This window comes from Neophocaena asiaeorientalis, unplaced genomic scaffold (assembly GCF_003031525.2).
Source record: "Neophocaena asiaeorientalis asiaeorientalis breed wild unplaced genomic scaffold, Neophocaena_asiaeorientalis_V1.1 scaffold198, whole genome shotgun sequence".
NCBI lineage: Eukaryota > Metazoa > Chordata > Mammalia > Artiodactyla > Phocoenidae > Neophocaena > Neophocaena asiaeorientalis.
The window spans coordinates 2,496,398-2,510,757 of NW_020175221.1; the positions used below are offsets into that span (position 1 = coordinate 2,496,398).

Below are 14,360 nucleotides of genomic sequence, written 5' to 3' on the forward strand. Positions count from 1 at the left end.
AAACTGGAACCACACTAGAAAAGTTATGGAAAAGACAGTCTTATTTCTAATGAGAATATTTCAATCCCTGAAGAATAATTTGGCCCATTTATAATAAATAAAAAGAAAAATATGCCTTAATCACTGTTTTAAGATTTTATAAAACTACATCATTTCCTACATTTAAAAAAAATCTTGCTTTGTTTTTGCTTTTATAATTCTGGGTCCATAAATATCTCAGTTCATTGAACAGCTATTTTTTGAGTACCTACTCTGTACCTGGCACATACACATAAAGTTCATTTATGTATTCAAAATGAAACAAACACCTCATGTTTAAGATAAGGATAATAATCCTTAGTTATATGGCTGCTGTAAAGACATGAACTAATCAGTTAACACTCGATGAATGACAGCTATCATTAATGGAAGTACTGCTAAAAAGACTGGAGGCTATCGTGAATTGAGAACAAAATGGAGGAAAAAATGTGTTGCTAATTTGTGTTACAAATTAAATATGTAAACTTCAGTTTAAAATTGCCATTGATTTATGTTTACCTCATTTATCTTCCCAAATCCTATTGACTTTATTAAAGAATATAGGATGCAGCTAAACTGGACAAGTGATACAGTTAAACATCAAAAGGTGAGAAACTGAAGCCAATAGACCTGAAATACATAAAACAGATATGTTCTGCATAAAGCAGTGCTGAATAATTATTTGTCACATGAGAAAACTAGTGAATGGTACAAGACGAATGGAAGGCAAAACCAACAATGCTGACTGGTCTGTAAATCAGCACAGACATAACAGGACACACTGGAAAGAATTTCTACGGGTTTTTCCAAAAAGAAGTACTGAGAAAACCCCAATCTTAGAGCAGCAAGTATGAGAGCAAGGGGCAAATAAATGGTAAGGGTCAAGTCAAAGGAATTTGGGCATGCCATCAGTGCTCCTAACAGGAAGGCCTAGTTATCACTGATGTGAAGAGCTTGTAAGACGTCACAAAATAAGATCTTTTTTAAAAGGCTCCAAACAATAGTATGTGCTAAGTATCCCAATGAGCCCCTTCCCTATTTCTCATAGGCAACTACAACTCTGACCTGATACTGACATTCTTAAGATTCCCACTTGCAGGGGATGAAAGTGAAGACATCCTGAGTTCTGAGTACAGTTCTCCCAGAGAAATTCTACCAGAACCCTATAGGAAGCCACAGGCCTGTAGCATTCACTCAGGTCTCACTTAGTACAGCCAAGGTCAAGTAAAATGAGGGCTATACTACAAAAGACATCTAAAAAGGTAGGGATAAGAAGACATAAATAACAAAGCATAAAAAATAAGATGACCAAAGATGAAATATACCACTTCTTACAACAAACATGAATGGATTAATGCCATTAAAAAAAAAAAAAGTAACTTTTTGTTAACACCCACTCCCAAAAAAGCAGGGGTGTGTGTGTGAGAGAGATAGAGCAAAAACAACATAAAGAGGAAACCTATAAACTACAAGAGACTTAAAAAACATATTAGTGGACTTCCCTGGTGGCGCAGTGGTTAAGAATCCGCCTGCCAATGCAGGGGACATGGGTTTGAGCCCTGGTCCGGGAAGATCCCACATGCCGCAGAGCAACTAAGCCTGTGCGCCACAACTACCAAGCCTGCGCTCTACAGCCCACGAGCCACAACTACTGAGCCCATGTGCCACAACTACTGAGCCTGTGCTCTAGAGCCTGCGAGTCACAACTACTGAAGCCCACGCGCCACAACTACTGAGGCCGACACGCCTAGAGCCCATGCTCCGCAACAAGAGAAGCCACTGCAATGAGAAGCCCGCGGGCTGCAATGAAGAGTAGCCCCCACTCACCGCAACTAGAGAATGCTGGCACCCAGCAGCAAAGTCCCAATGCAGCCAAAAATAACTAAATAAATTAAAAACAAAAAAAACCATATTAGTGATCATGATGTAAAGATTTTGTTTGGAGGTCAATTTATACCGACTGCAAAACTAAGTAAACAAATCAACCAATAAATAAGAGCATTTTATAGAACAATCAAGGGAATATGGACAGAATATTTGATGATATTAAGGAATTTTTGATTTCTATATGTGATGATGGTGTTATTGTTATATTTTAAAAAAGGAGTCTGTGTTCAAGGGATATATACTGAAAATGTTTACAGGTAAATAGACACGATGTTTGGTATTTGCTTCAAAATAAGAGGAGAGTTGGGTGGCAGGGTGTGGAGAAAATAAAATTTAACCATGAGTTGATAACTGTTTAAAGTGAGTGATGGGTATGTGGCGGTTTATCATTCTATTTTTTATGTTTGAAATATTTCTTAATTCAATAGTTAAAGATAAATGGATAAATAAATAAAACAAATGATTGTCAGGTTAGAAAAAGGTAAAATCCAACTAATTTTTTAAAAAAGGAAGCACATAGAAATGATATAAAATAACCTGCAATTTTAAACAAAATTCAATCTTAGATTGACAGACCTCAATATTAAATGATCACCTTTAAAGTGCGGTTTATACCTTTTCTGATTTGGCTTCCAAGAGTGTTTGGAAATGCCATGCTCAAAGGCCATCTTTTTTTTTTCTTTTAACCAAAAAGCATGAAATGTAAAATTCAGGAAATATTATTATAAACAACGTGTCTGACACACTGAAAATCTAGATATATGTGAATCTAAACACACTCATATAAATATAGAAAGTATAGAAAATATAATTTGGCAATAATGCTTTCATTAAAATCTTAGCACAGATTTTTCTTTGCTCACAATTTCTATAAATGTACAAATAATGCCTCATTTAAAAACTGAGCATAAAATGAAAAAAATCTTTTAGCATGTAAGATTTTCTAATAAAATGCTGGAACTTGAATAGGTTTATTTTATAATTATTAAACTGTGAACAGTTTGAAAATCACTGGCAGTAGCCTAGTGTAAACAATTCAATACAAAAAGCCTTAATGAAGGTTATACAATTTTTTAAAATGTGTTCCAAAAATAAATCTACCATGTTTGATGAAATATTTGTCCTGAATTCTAAAAGAAAGCATCGCTGTTACCTACGGTCCACTGATATCCCTGCCTTGCCCCCAGCCGATTCCACTGATATCCCTGCCTTGCCCCCAGCCGATTCCATTTTTGGAACATCAATGTTACAGACTAGATGCAACTCTTAAATAACTACATTCAATTAATTTTAACGCTATTTTTTGAATGCTGAAAATTAAATACTATCTGATTCAACTCCCTGATAGGAAATCATGTAAGCTTTCAGGTTTGAGCTCTCCTAATAGCATAAATATCTAGGCTTGTTATAAAACCATTGATCTAAAGATTAGACTAAAAACAAGTATCACATTCAAGATGGACTCAAAGGTCATGAATGCCAGCCAGGCAGTTTGGATTTATTCTCAGGTAACAGGAAGCCACTGAAATGGCAGGGTTCCCAAATACTTGTCTCTTTTTTTTTTCCTTTTTTTTTTTTTTTGCGGTACGCGGGCCTCTCACTGTTGTGGCCTCTCCCGTTGCGAAGCACAGGCTCCGGACGCACAGGCTCAACAGCCAGGGCTCACAGGCCCAGCCGCTCCACAGCATGTGGGATCTTCCCAGACCGGGGTACGAACCCGTGTCCCCTGCATCGGCAGGTGGACTCTCAACCACTGCACCACCAGGGAAGCCCCCAAATACCTGTCTCTTAATATCATGTTATTATTATTCTTTCCCTGCTTGAATCCAACTATCCCTACAGTTTTAGTGATCACCTCTATTAAGATGGCTTCCAAATTTGTATTTTAATCACTGACATCTTTGGAACTGCAGATCTGAGTATACAATTGCCTGATTATACAGTTGCCCTGTTATAAGCAACAAATTCTATTTACTCTTCCACCAAGCCAAGCCTAAGCCCTGCTTCTCCATTTGCATTAGTCCCTTATAGCCTCTATTTGCATGAATCGGTACACTACCATCCACCAGTTCTCCAGAATTAAAACAATAAAATCAACTTTGGCCTCTCCTCTTTTCGTTCCCCTTCTAACAGTCCAATTCATTACCAAGTCCAAAAGTTTTGTCAAATCAAACTTTTCTTTCCATCACTTCAGTCCAAATAGATCTCTATCCAGGATCACGGTAAACCTAGCGATGCTCCCACCTAACAGAATTTTAGTTCCCTCCCTTTCCCCTCTAGCTCATCTTTCCCAGGGCTTCCAGAGTCATTTCTCTAATAGCTCTAATTATGACACAAACTTTTCTCTGTTGAAAAGCTTTCAATGGCTACCTACCACCTACAGAATGAAGCATAAATTTCAAATCTATACAAGGCCTTTTATAATCTGACCTTGTCTATCCCCTCACTAGAACAGCTTCTATTGTTCTTCTACTCTTAAGTCTACCCACATGGGACTACCTTCTAATCTCTGTGGTATTTCCTATCCCTTCCAGGTGCCAACCAGAAATACTTTTCTACTACTCTTTGTGAAATCGTATTTATCCTTCAAGCTGCTGATCAAATGTTTCCAGCTACTTATCTCCCTAAATTCTCCCAGCTACAATCAAACGTAAGGCACCCTCTTCTTTTTCTAGCACAGCCCTAACAGTCTGAAAGTTGCTTCTTATAAAAAGGTAAACATTTACCCTCTGATCTAAGTTCTGAGTTAAAAGGCTATACAGATGAGCCTAATCCTTTCCTTTTATCTTTTTTAAAATTTGGCTGTATCGGGTCTTAGTTGCGGCATGCTGAATCTTTCATCGTGGTGTGCAGGCTTCTCTCTAGTTGCGGTGTGTGGGCTCTGTAGTTGCGGCACTTGGGCTCTCTAGTTGTGGCACAGGGGCTCAGTAGTTGCAGTGCACGGGCTTAGTTGTCCTGTGGCATGTGGGATCTTAGTTTGCCAACCAGGGATTGAACCTGCATCCCCTGAATTGGAAAGCAGATTCTTAACCTCTGGGCCACCAGTTAAGTCCCAAGCCTAATCCTTTTCTATACCAAGATTTTTCATATACTTGAAGTTCCTCGTAAATCTTCTCTTCAAAGGGTAAACCTCCTCAAGACTCACAGATAATAATACTCACGTATATAATTTCCAGAAAATTTTATCATCATAACTATCCCTGTCTGGACACTAGATTTTCAAGCATCTCTCCTAAACTGTGGTGTCCAGAACCAAACACAATACTCCGAACAGGTGTTTTTGCATATTATGCATAATATTCACCCCACCCCCAAAATCTGGACATTCACAATGTCAATTAGCAAATAACAACTTAAAACAAGTTTGAGGAATCTTCTACTAAATAATCTACTATAGAGCAAGCAAACTTTCAATAAAAAGATGTCAATCAACACTTTGCTATTAAAAATGCCGAGTACATGCTATACTCATAATCTTTTTATCCTGAAATGCCAATATGCTTTTTTAAAAAAATGTTAAAATTTCCACAGTTCTAAACTTAAATTCAGCTGACTAGACAATACTCAAGACTTATTTTGAATTACATAACAACAGATTTTCTCTTATTAAATAAAACCCTATGTGGAAAATATAGTTCTTTGATGACTGGCACCACAGTAATTAACTGAATTAAAAGAAAAATTAATTTCCTCTAAAGGGTTCTTAAACACTCTTCATTGATGGTGTTCAATTATGCAACTCAAAGAAAACTCAAGGAGACCTCTAAAGAACCACCTTTCATATCAAGGAAATAGAAAAGTTAGATGACTTATTTTTTGAAAACTTGCTTGAAAACAAACTAAAAATATTTTCCCTTGCTTTATAGTAGAAGGCTTATGAAATGTGTAATGGTACTTATAGACTGTATAACACATCTGTACCACAGCCCTCAATTATCTAAGAACTGAGACACACAGAGACATTAGACAGCAGCATACATTGATTCTACTACATCATTGGTAAAAGCCTGATTTTCTCACAATCAAGAGTACATGGATTCAAAATATCAAGCTAATTGAAGCATAAATTGGCATAAGCACTTTGGAAAACAACTTGGTATTATAATAATAAAATTATAAGATAAACATTACCTGTGACTCACAAATTATACCATTTTAGAATACACATGATTTTGTTAATTTAAGTCTTTCTTTAATGATACTGTATTTTCAATGAAATAAAATTAATACAAATTTTTTTTTAATGGTCAAAAGATTTGAACAGATACTTCACCAAAGATTCATGGATGGCAAATAAGCACATGAAAAGATTCTCAACATCCTCAGTCATTAGGAAAATGAAAATTAAAACCATGAGATAACACTATCTACCTATTAGAATGGCTAAAATAAAAAAAAAAACAAAAAAACTGACAAAACCAAGTGCTGGTGAGAATGTGAAACTAGAACTTTCATGTGTTGCTGGCAGGAAAGAAAAAATTGTACAACCAGTTTGGAAAACAGATTGGTAGTTTCTTATAAAGTTAGTTATATATACATTTACCCACAACTCAGCAATTCCACTCCTAGCTGTTCACCCTAGAGAAATTATGTTCACACAAAATCCTATATGTGAACGTTTACAGAGGCTCAATCACCAAAAACAGTAGAAACAACCTAAATGTCCTTCAGCTGCTGAACAGATAAATAAACTGTGGTAAACCCATATAATGGAAGGGAATACTACTTAGTAACAAAAAGGAACTACTGATACATGGATAAATCTCAACTACATTATGCCATGTGAGATAAACCAGACTCAGAAGACTGCATCTTGTATTCAATATAGCTCCATTTATTATACATGATGTTCTGGAAAAGGCAAAACTGTAGGAACGTAAAACAGATCAGTGGTTGTCAAGGGCAGGGTGAGGGAATGAAATACTAAGGGGTAGGAGGGACTTTTGGGGGTGATGGAACTGTTCTATATCTTGATTGTCGTGATACATGAGAGTATGCATTTGTCAAAAATCATAAAACCATACACCAAAAAGGATGAACGTTACTGTATGTAAATTATACTTCAATTTAAAAAGGTCAATCTGATGTTTTTAGTATTTTTTTAACGTTACCTGACAACTTATGGAAAAGAAACATTTTTCCCTCTGCTTCCTCTGTCAAGAAACACTTCACCACCATTCTAGGTTCTTTGTGGACTTTTAAGACTTATTTCCTGCCCTGATAGAGTTTAAATGCTTATTAGGGAAACAAGTCTAAGATATTAAAATAAGTTACAGAAAAGGGCTAGGCAAAACAATTTTGAGTAATAAATCAAGGAATACCCTTTACATATGCTCTACGAAGAAGAAATGCCCTCTGTCAAGAGTTACGGGAAATGAATGGAACACAACTTTGAAAGGTCTTAGTGTGTCCCAGTATTATTGCTATTATTATTATCTCTAACTTTCAAGTGAGGATACTGAGACCTGCGGAGGACAAATACTTTGTCTGTGATCCCTCAGTTATTAGATCTCAAAGTTGAGATTCTAACCCATGCCTTTCTGACCCCAAAGCCTGAGATCTTTCGCATCGCGGCGCTGGAACAACACAGAAGAGTTTACCACGACTGCCACGTGGTGTGATCTCAAAGACCAGCAACGGCCCCTACCTCCCCAAACATCAAGACTTCGCAAGATTCCTGCACAGAAACACGGTTAGCGCCCTGTATCTTCAAGTCAGCGCAACAGGGTCTTGGGAGTGTAAACTCATGGGAAAGGTAACGTGGAGCCTTGCGGGGATCTCTTTTCCATACAGTCAGCGTGCATGGCCCTACTTCTGACAGTTTTGGCCTTGAGGAAGGTGACGCCTGGGGCCAACGCCGGAGCCACTGAAAAAGGTCAACACCACGAAAGAGGAGGGCGGAGGCGCTCAAAATACACCTCTTCAATTACCCCGCGCCAGCCTGGTCGCAAGAGGGTCATGGGAGGAGGAAAGGCACTTCCCTACCCCTCCCGGGAACCTTTGGTAAAAGACGTCCGTGGACTTGTCCCCGTCTACGTCGCCCGACCTCAAGGACCCACACTGAAGGGGGCAGACGAGGCGGTCCTCCGCTGGCTGGGCTCTCGGCGATGGGAGATACAACGCTAGCGTGGCCGCGGCCGGGCTCAGGACACGGGCGCTGCGGCGCAGGGACGGCGGGCACCCGCCGGGCCGTTCACCGACAGCCCGTCTTAAAGCCAGCGGCCAGAGTAGAGAGGGTTGTGGGGAGAACGAACTCGGGTTGTCTACTCTGGTGATTACAAGTGCCGCACATCGTTTTTCGACCCCCCAACCGCTGCCCTAGCTCTCATCTCACCTCTCCAGTTCTTGTACTCTGGGATATAGTAGTATTTGTTCCCGAACCGGTCTGTGCCCACTTGCTCCTTCACTTCCTTTGACAGCGCTCTCCACAAGACACGGAAGAAATTCTGAGACCAACCCATGCCTTCCCACCGGCTCCAGCGCGGGTCGTGCCGTAATCTGCCGAGGTTCCATGAGACCAAAGCGAGAAAGCCCAGGCAGCTGACCCAGCCCACCTACTCAGAGGAGTCCCACCCACCTCCTTCCGTACACCCTCAAGTAACGACGCTCTCCATTGGCCCGGTGGCATCATGTTTGACCAATGGGAGACTCCGCTCTACACCCCAGCCTCAGTGTTCTGTCATGGCGCCGTCCAGTTCGCAAGCAGGTGTGAAGGAACGGGATGCTAGGGTTTTTGTTGGCACGACAAGCGGGTTTGGACGACCCTGTTCGCCTTCGGAGAGCGGAGTCCACACGGAGGTAAAGAAAACCTTATTCTTTTCTCTAATATTCCGGTTAAAATCTGGGCCAATGGGGCTTCCCTGGTGGCGCAGTGGTTGAGAGTCTGCTTGCCGATGCAGGGGACACGGGTTCGTGCCTCGGTCCGGGAAGATCCCACATGCCGCGGAGCGGCTAGGCTCGTGAGCCATGGCCGCGCGTCCGGAGCCTGTGCTCCGCAACGGGAGAGGCCACAACAGTGAGAGGCCCGCGTACCAAGCCTCATTACCACTTTTCTCCACCACAACTGGGCTTTACTCTCTCTTCTGTTCTGTGGCTCGAGAAAATAGGATAGGTTTTATATACCTGTAGGCAGGTGGGTGCGCACGCGGGCTCGAGTGAGGGCGCTATAAATCTAAATGAGGATATTTTCATTTTACTTTATTCCTTCGCCCCGGTTCCCAAGGAATAACTATCTTCCAAGAATTCGTTCTTTCATTTAGTCAACGTATTTAGTGAGTTACTATGTGACAAGCATATGTTAAAGGCGGAGCATAGGCCAGGAATTGAACAAAGTTTAGCATGACTAGAGCAGAGAATTGTGGAGAGAGGGAGAGAGGGCCATTGACAAGAGATGCCTGTGCAGAAGTAGGGGAGGCTAGATGGGGAAGAGCCTTGTATGCTTGGTTAAGTGGCAAGAAGATGAGAATAAGGTGACAACTGTTGCATTTTGTCATCTGCTTAGAGAATGGATTGAAGTTGAGAGCAGGATTGGGAGCCAAGTTAGGTAACTGTTGCAAGGAGAGAGTTGATGGAAGCCCGAGCCAGGGACGTGGCAGTTGGGGCCAAGAGGGTGAAGATATTTGAAAAAAATCTAAGAAATAGAATCAACCAGCCATGGAGATTAATTGGATATAATGAATGATGAAAAAGGAAAAGTCTGCAATGATTCCCAGCTATGTGCCTTGTATGTCAGGGTGAATGATGGTAACATCTCTCCCCAAAGAGGGAGCAAGTTTTACTTTAATTTTGTTCATATTGACTTTTCCCATATTGCTTTCAAGGAACGTGTGGAGATTTCACTTGGAGAGTGCAGGACACAGTTGCATATAGTATATGTTTGATGCTCAGGAGAAATTTAGATTGTTTAATGCAAGATGATACGTGAAGTGAGGAGGACATAAGATCACCCAGGCACTATTTGTGGAGTAAGAAGAGAGAAGCAGTTCAGTGATTACAAACCTGAAAAATACCAACACTTAAAGTTAGGCAGAAGATGAGACTGCAGAAGAACTGAAAAGGAGTAACCAGAGGGATTGAAGGCAAATTAGGGTGGTGAGGTATCATGGATGCTGAGGGAAGACTGTTTGAAGAAGGAGCCATCAAATGTGTCAGTTGCTGCCGCCGAATCCCTCCTTTGCTCTCAATGGTTCTCCATCCCATTATTCTGCTCTATTTTCTTCATTCAATTTATTGCCACTGAAATTGTATTATATACTTATTTTTTTACTGGTATATTGTCTTCTAAAACCCTGTATTCCCATTGCCTAGAAGAGGGTTTGGCACAATTTGTATGACGTTTTGTGTTCTAAGGTGTATTATCCTTACATTTTAGTATTATGCTTTTAGAATGGGTAAATATGTTTCTAGATAGTACATACAGTTTTAACTAAATAAGAGAGTATTAATTTTTTTACTATGTTTTGGTTAGTTTTAAGCATGATTGGGGTTGCATCTCCTACTGTCCTCCAACCCCCTTTAGTGCACAGTTGACAGTAATTCCTTTTCAGCTAGGTCATCCACTCTAACAAAAGCATACAGGCATATCCAGAGTTTTTTATTCCAGTAACTGCAAGAAATCAAGCAAAATTTGTATGTATCAAAATTTGTCAGTCTGCTTAAATTTTCAGTCTGCTTTGACTATGTGGCTTGTTTCCATCAAGTAGTTCTGCAATTCTTCCCTAATGATCAGCGAAGTAAAGTTTGGAAAATGAGTGACGTTGTCCATTATCTTTAATATCAGTGACAGTAGCGGTACTTTTTTGAAAAGAAGCAGCATTATTCTTTTTTCCCTCATATGACCAGAGGTCTTATCATATCAGTAATAATGTAAATCGTGTGCACCACTGAGTGTCTGAAAAATTTGGTTTCTTGTTGTCTTTTAATTCCAAAAAGTCCTTGCTCTGAGGAAGCAACTAAGTATAGCTCTTTAGCACAGTCAAAATTCTGTGACCTAAACCTCTTACTTCATTAGAAGAAATAAAAATTCAAAACAGTGAAGGTTTCCTAACCAAATTGCCAGATTAATCCATCTTTAAATAGATTTCATTTCCTCTGTAAAACATTGATTCCCCAAGCATACTTAACATTTCTGGTTACAAACCTGTACTCTAGTAATCCCATGCACATCTCTCCCACCAATTGCTTTGTGTGCTTATCAAAAGTCATTATTTCTCCCTAACCCTATTAATGCTAGTTTTATTTATTATTCTGATGATGTCATTTTAGTGGGAGCTGATGAAGTATGAATACAAAAGTTGCTATTCTTATAAAACTAAATGGACCACTTTTGAAATAGTGCAAACAAATGGCTTAAAACAAAATGAGATATGATTGAGACAGTTATTATAAAAGATTTGGGGAAAGTGTAAAAAGATGAAACAGTCTTTTTCAACTTTGCCAGAATATTTAAAATAACATAGGGTATTTGGAAAAAATCCTCATGCTATCGTTCCAACCCCATATATTCTAGTCTAATTGGTCTAGGACACTGGAATTTTTTAAAGCGCCCTAGCTGATTGTAATGTATAGCTAGAAATGAGAATCATTGCTTAAGAAAGACTCCACATTCAATTGCTTTGCATATGTCTTAGATTCCATATTCAGTTGCATTGTATATGTCTTAAATTTTCACCCAACTAAAATATATAAATTAATAAATAAAAAACAAATTTTAACAATCCCTGAAAATCATAGACTATATATAATATGTGTATGGTTTATGGAAGAAAGATGTTATGGCCCTCTGTTCAGCACATTTCATTCTTCTTCAAAAAATTAGCTAATATTCAGACAGTCTTTGCTTTGCATAGTAGTGCACATCCATAAAACTGATAGTGTAAGCTAAAACCTATGCAAAGTTATCTTAATAATTAGTGAGGAAAATTCAAGTTGTTCTGTGACCTTTAAAAAATTTTTTTGAAGCACTAGAAGTCACTATCAGTTATCTGTGTAACGTAAAATATTAGAAATGATGAGAACCAAAGTATATTTCTTTGTTTAAAAAAAAAACTTGTCAAGAGTAGTTTGAGCAGTGCTTGTCTTCTCATTGTACAACTTACAAGTTGAGCATCTTTTCTTTACCTTGGCTAATTATCACACGCCTTTCTAAATTTGTGTCAGATTCCAACATTTTATCCTTTACATTCTCAATGGCTTGAAATATCTCTGAGAGTTCTCTTTATTTATTTATGTATTTATTTATTGCCATGTGGTGCGGCATGCAGGATCTTAGTTCCCCGACCAGGGATCGAACCTGTGCCCCCTGCATTGGGAGTACAGAGTCTTGACCACTGGACCACCAGGGATGTCCTTGAGAGTTCTTTTAATGTGAAGATTTCTGCCAGCATCACTTCTTCTGGGACATATTCAGCCTTTTCATCGCAAACACTTTACCTCATTTATGTCGATAAGTTCACCTTCATTGATCTCTTCAGTCTGCATATCTAGAGTTTCTAAAATGGCAGCAATGTCAACATTCCCGCAGTGAGCTATTTCTTTTGTAATTCCATTTACATTCAATTTGAGTTTCACTTCCAGTATCATCACTTTGTGTTGCTTTTGTGCACTTTAATTATGTTTGCCAATTCCCCCATTCAGTTATCCATTTTTGTGGAATTCCTTGTGGGTTTATCTCAGGGGCACAGAGGTAACAAAACTGAATGCTGTGTGTGAACTGAATAACAAATGCACAGTGATCATCTGCAGACTTTGAAAGAAGTCATGCAAAGTGCTCACTAATTTTAATGTACATGTTATTTTCATAGTATCTTGTGGACTGAAAAGCAAGTATTGAACACTGCGCTTTTTACTCACAGTTAATATACCATGGTAACTGAGATTTGAACCATGTTGTCGTGGTCTGGTATTAACTAAATCATGGTAACTGAAATTCGTGTGTATCAGACAATGCAAAATAAGGACTACTTGTATATTTAAGTTAAACTGTTTAAGGTAGTTTTTTTTTAAGATTCCCCTCTTTAATGATATTTTAGCTTAACTAAACAAACATACAGTCCTATTTTATTCAAAGAAGATGTCTACTGTCATTTGCCCTAGTCTCTTCCTTGTCGTTGACTACAGGCAAAGACATGAACACTAAAATGCAATGTTCATAATCCATACCCTCCTTTTTTATTTTATAACTCTGCTGAGGTACAATGATATACACTAAACTGCACATTACAGTATACAATTTGATGAGTTTTGACATATATATACACTTTTGATACCATCACCATAATCAAGATAACAATCATCCATAAGCCCCAAAATGTTATCAAGACTCTGTAATCCCTTTCTCCCTTCTTTCCCTGTTTCACATTCTTTCTACTCCAGGAAACTACCGATCTGCTTTCTGTCACTATTGATTAGTTTGTATATTTCAGAATTTTTTATAAATGAAATTATTTTTTCTTAGCGTTCTTTCACTCAGAATAATTATTTTGAAATTTCTCCATCCTGTTGCGTGTATCCATTTTTTTTATTGCTGAGGAGTTTTCCATTTTGTGGATATACCATAACTCGTTATCCATTCATTTGTTGATGGGCATTTGAGTTGTTTTGGGACTAGTACATATAAAGTTGCTCTAAAGATTCATGCACGAGTCTTTGTATGGGCATATGCTTTTATTTCTCTTCGGTGAATACTTGGCGGTGGAATGACTAGGTATATGTTTCACTTTTTAAGAAACTGACAGTTTTCTAAAAACTTACATTCCTATCAGCAGTGAATGGAAGTACTGATTGCTTCACATTTTTATTTACCCGTTCCTGCTTTCTTTTGGGTTATTTGAACATTATTTAATATTCTGTTTTAATTTATCTATTGTGATTTTGACTGTATCTCTTTGTATAGTATTTTTTAGTTATTGCTCTAGGAATTGTAAAACACCTACTTAACTTCATTTTCTACTTAGAATCAATATTTTACTCCTTCATTTGGTATATTGAAACTTTATCACCCTTTACCTTCCACCATATGTGTTGTTGTCTTATATATTAGATTTACATACATTGTAAACTCCATTGGACAGTGTCACAATTTTTGTTTTCAACCATCAAACATATTTTAAAGGGAAGAATAGCCTATTTACCTAGATATGTATCTTTTCTGGTGTTCTCTTTTCATTTCTGATATCCCAAGTTTCCTTCCTATATCACTTCACTTGTGTCTGAAGAACTTTGTTTAGAAATTCTTTTAGAACAAGGCTGGATGGCTCTATGGTTTCAGAAAAGGAATCTGCAGTTAGTTCAATCATTTGTTTCTCTATAGGTAATTTGTCATTCTCTCTGGTTGCTTTGAAATTTTCTTTGTTTTTAGTTTTCAGCAGTTTGATTATAATGTGTCTGAACATGGACGTCTTTGGGTTTATCATAGAGTCTATTCTGCTTCTTGAACTTGCAGATTTATATCTTTC

At 38.3% G+C, this 14,360-nt stretch overlaps 2 protein-coding genes across 3 annotated transcripts in view; one reads left to right on the forward strand and one right to left on the reverse strand.

Annotated features, from left to right (window-relative positions):
• The window catches only part of NDUFAF2 (NADH:ubiquinone oxidoreductase complex assembly factor 2), a 180,899-nt gene extending 172,465 nt beyond the window's left edge, over positions 1 to 8,434 (reverse strand). Inside the window, exon 1 of the mRNA XM_024765371.1 lies at positions 8,240 to 8,434. Coding sequence (XP_024621139.1) covers positions 8,240 to 8,366 — 127 coding nt within the window. The 5' untranslated portion in view covers positions 8,367 to 8,434. The remainder of the gene's footprint in view (positions 1 to 8,239) is intronic.
• A 138-nt stretch (positions 8,435 to 8,572) lies between these two features.
• Positions 8,573 to 14,360, forward strand: part of ERCC8 (ERCC excision repair 8, CSA ubiquitin ligase complex subunit) — a 58,383-nt gene continuing 52,595 nt past the window's right edge. Inside the window, exon 1 of one of the 2 annotated variants that reach the window (XM_024765401.1) lies at positions 8,573 to 8,703. In XM_024765401.1, the coding sequence (XP_024621169.1) occupies positions 8,627 to 8,703 (77 nt within the window). In that variant the 5' untranslated portion in view covers positions 8,573 to 8,626. The remainder of the gene's footprint in view (positions 8,704 to 14,360) is intronic. The other variant, XM_024765402.1, reaches the window with a different exon arrangement.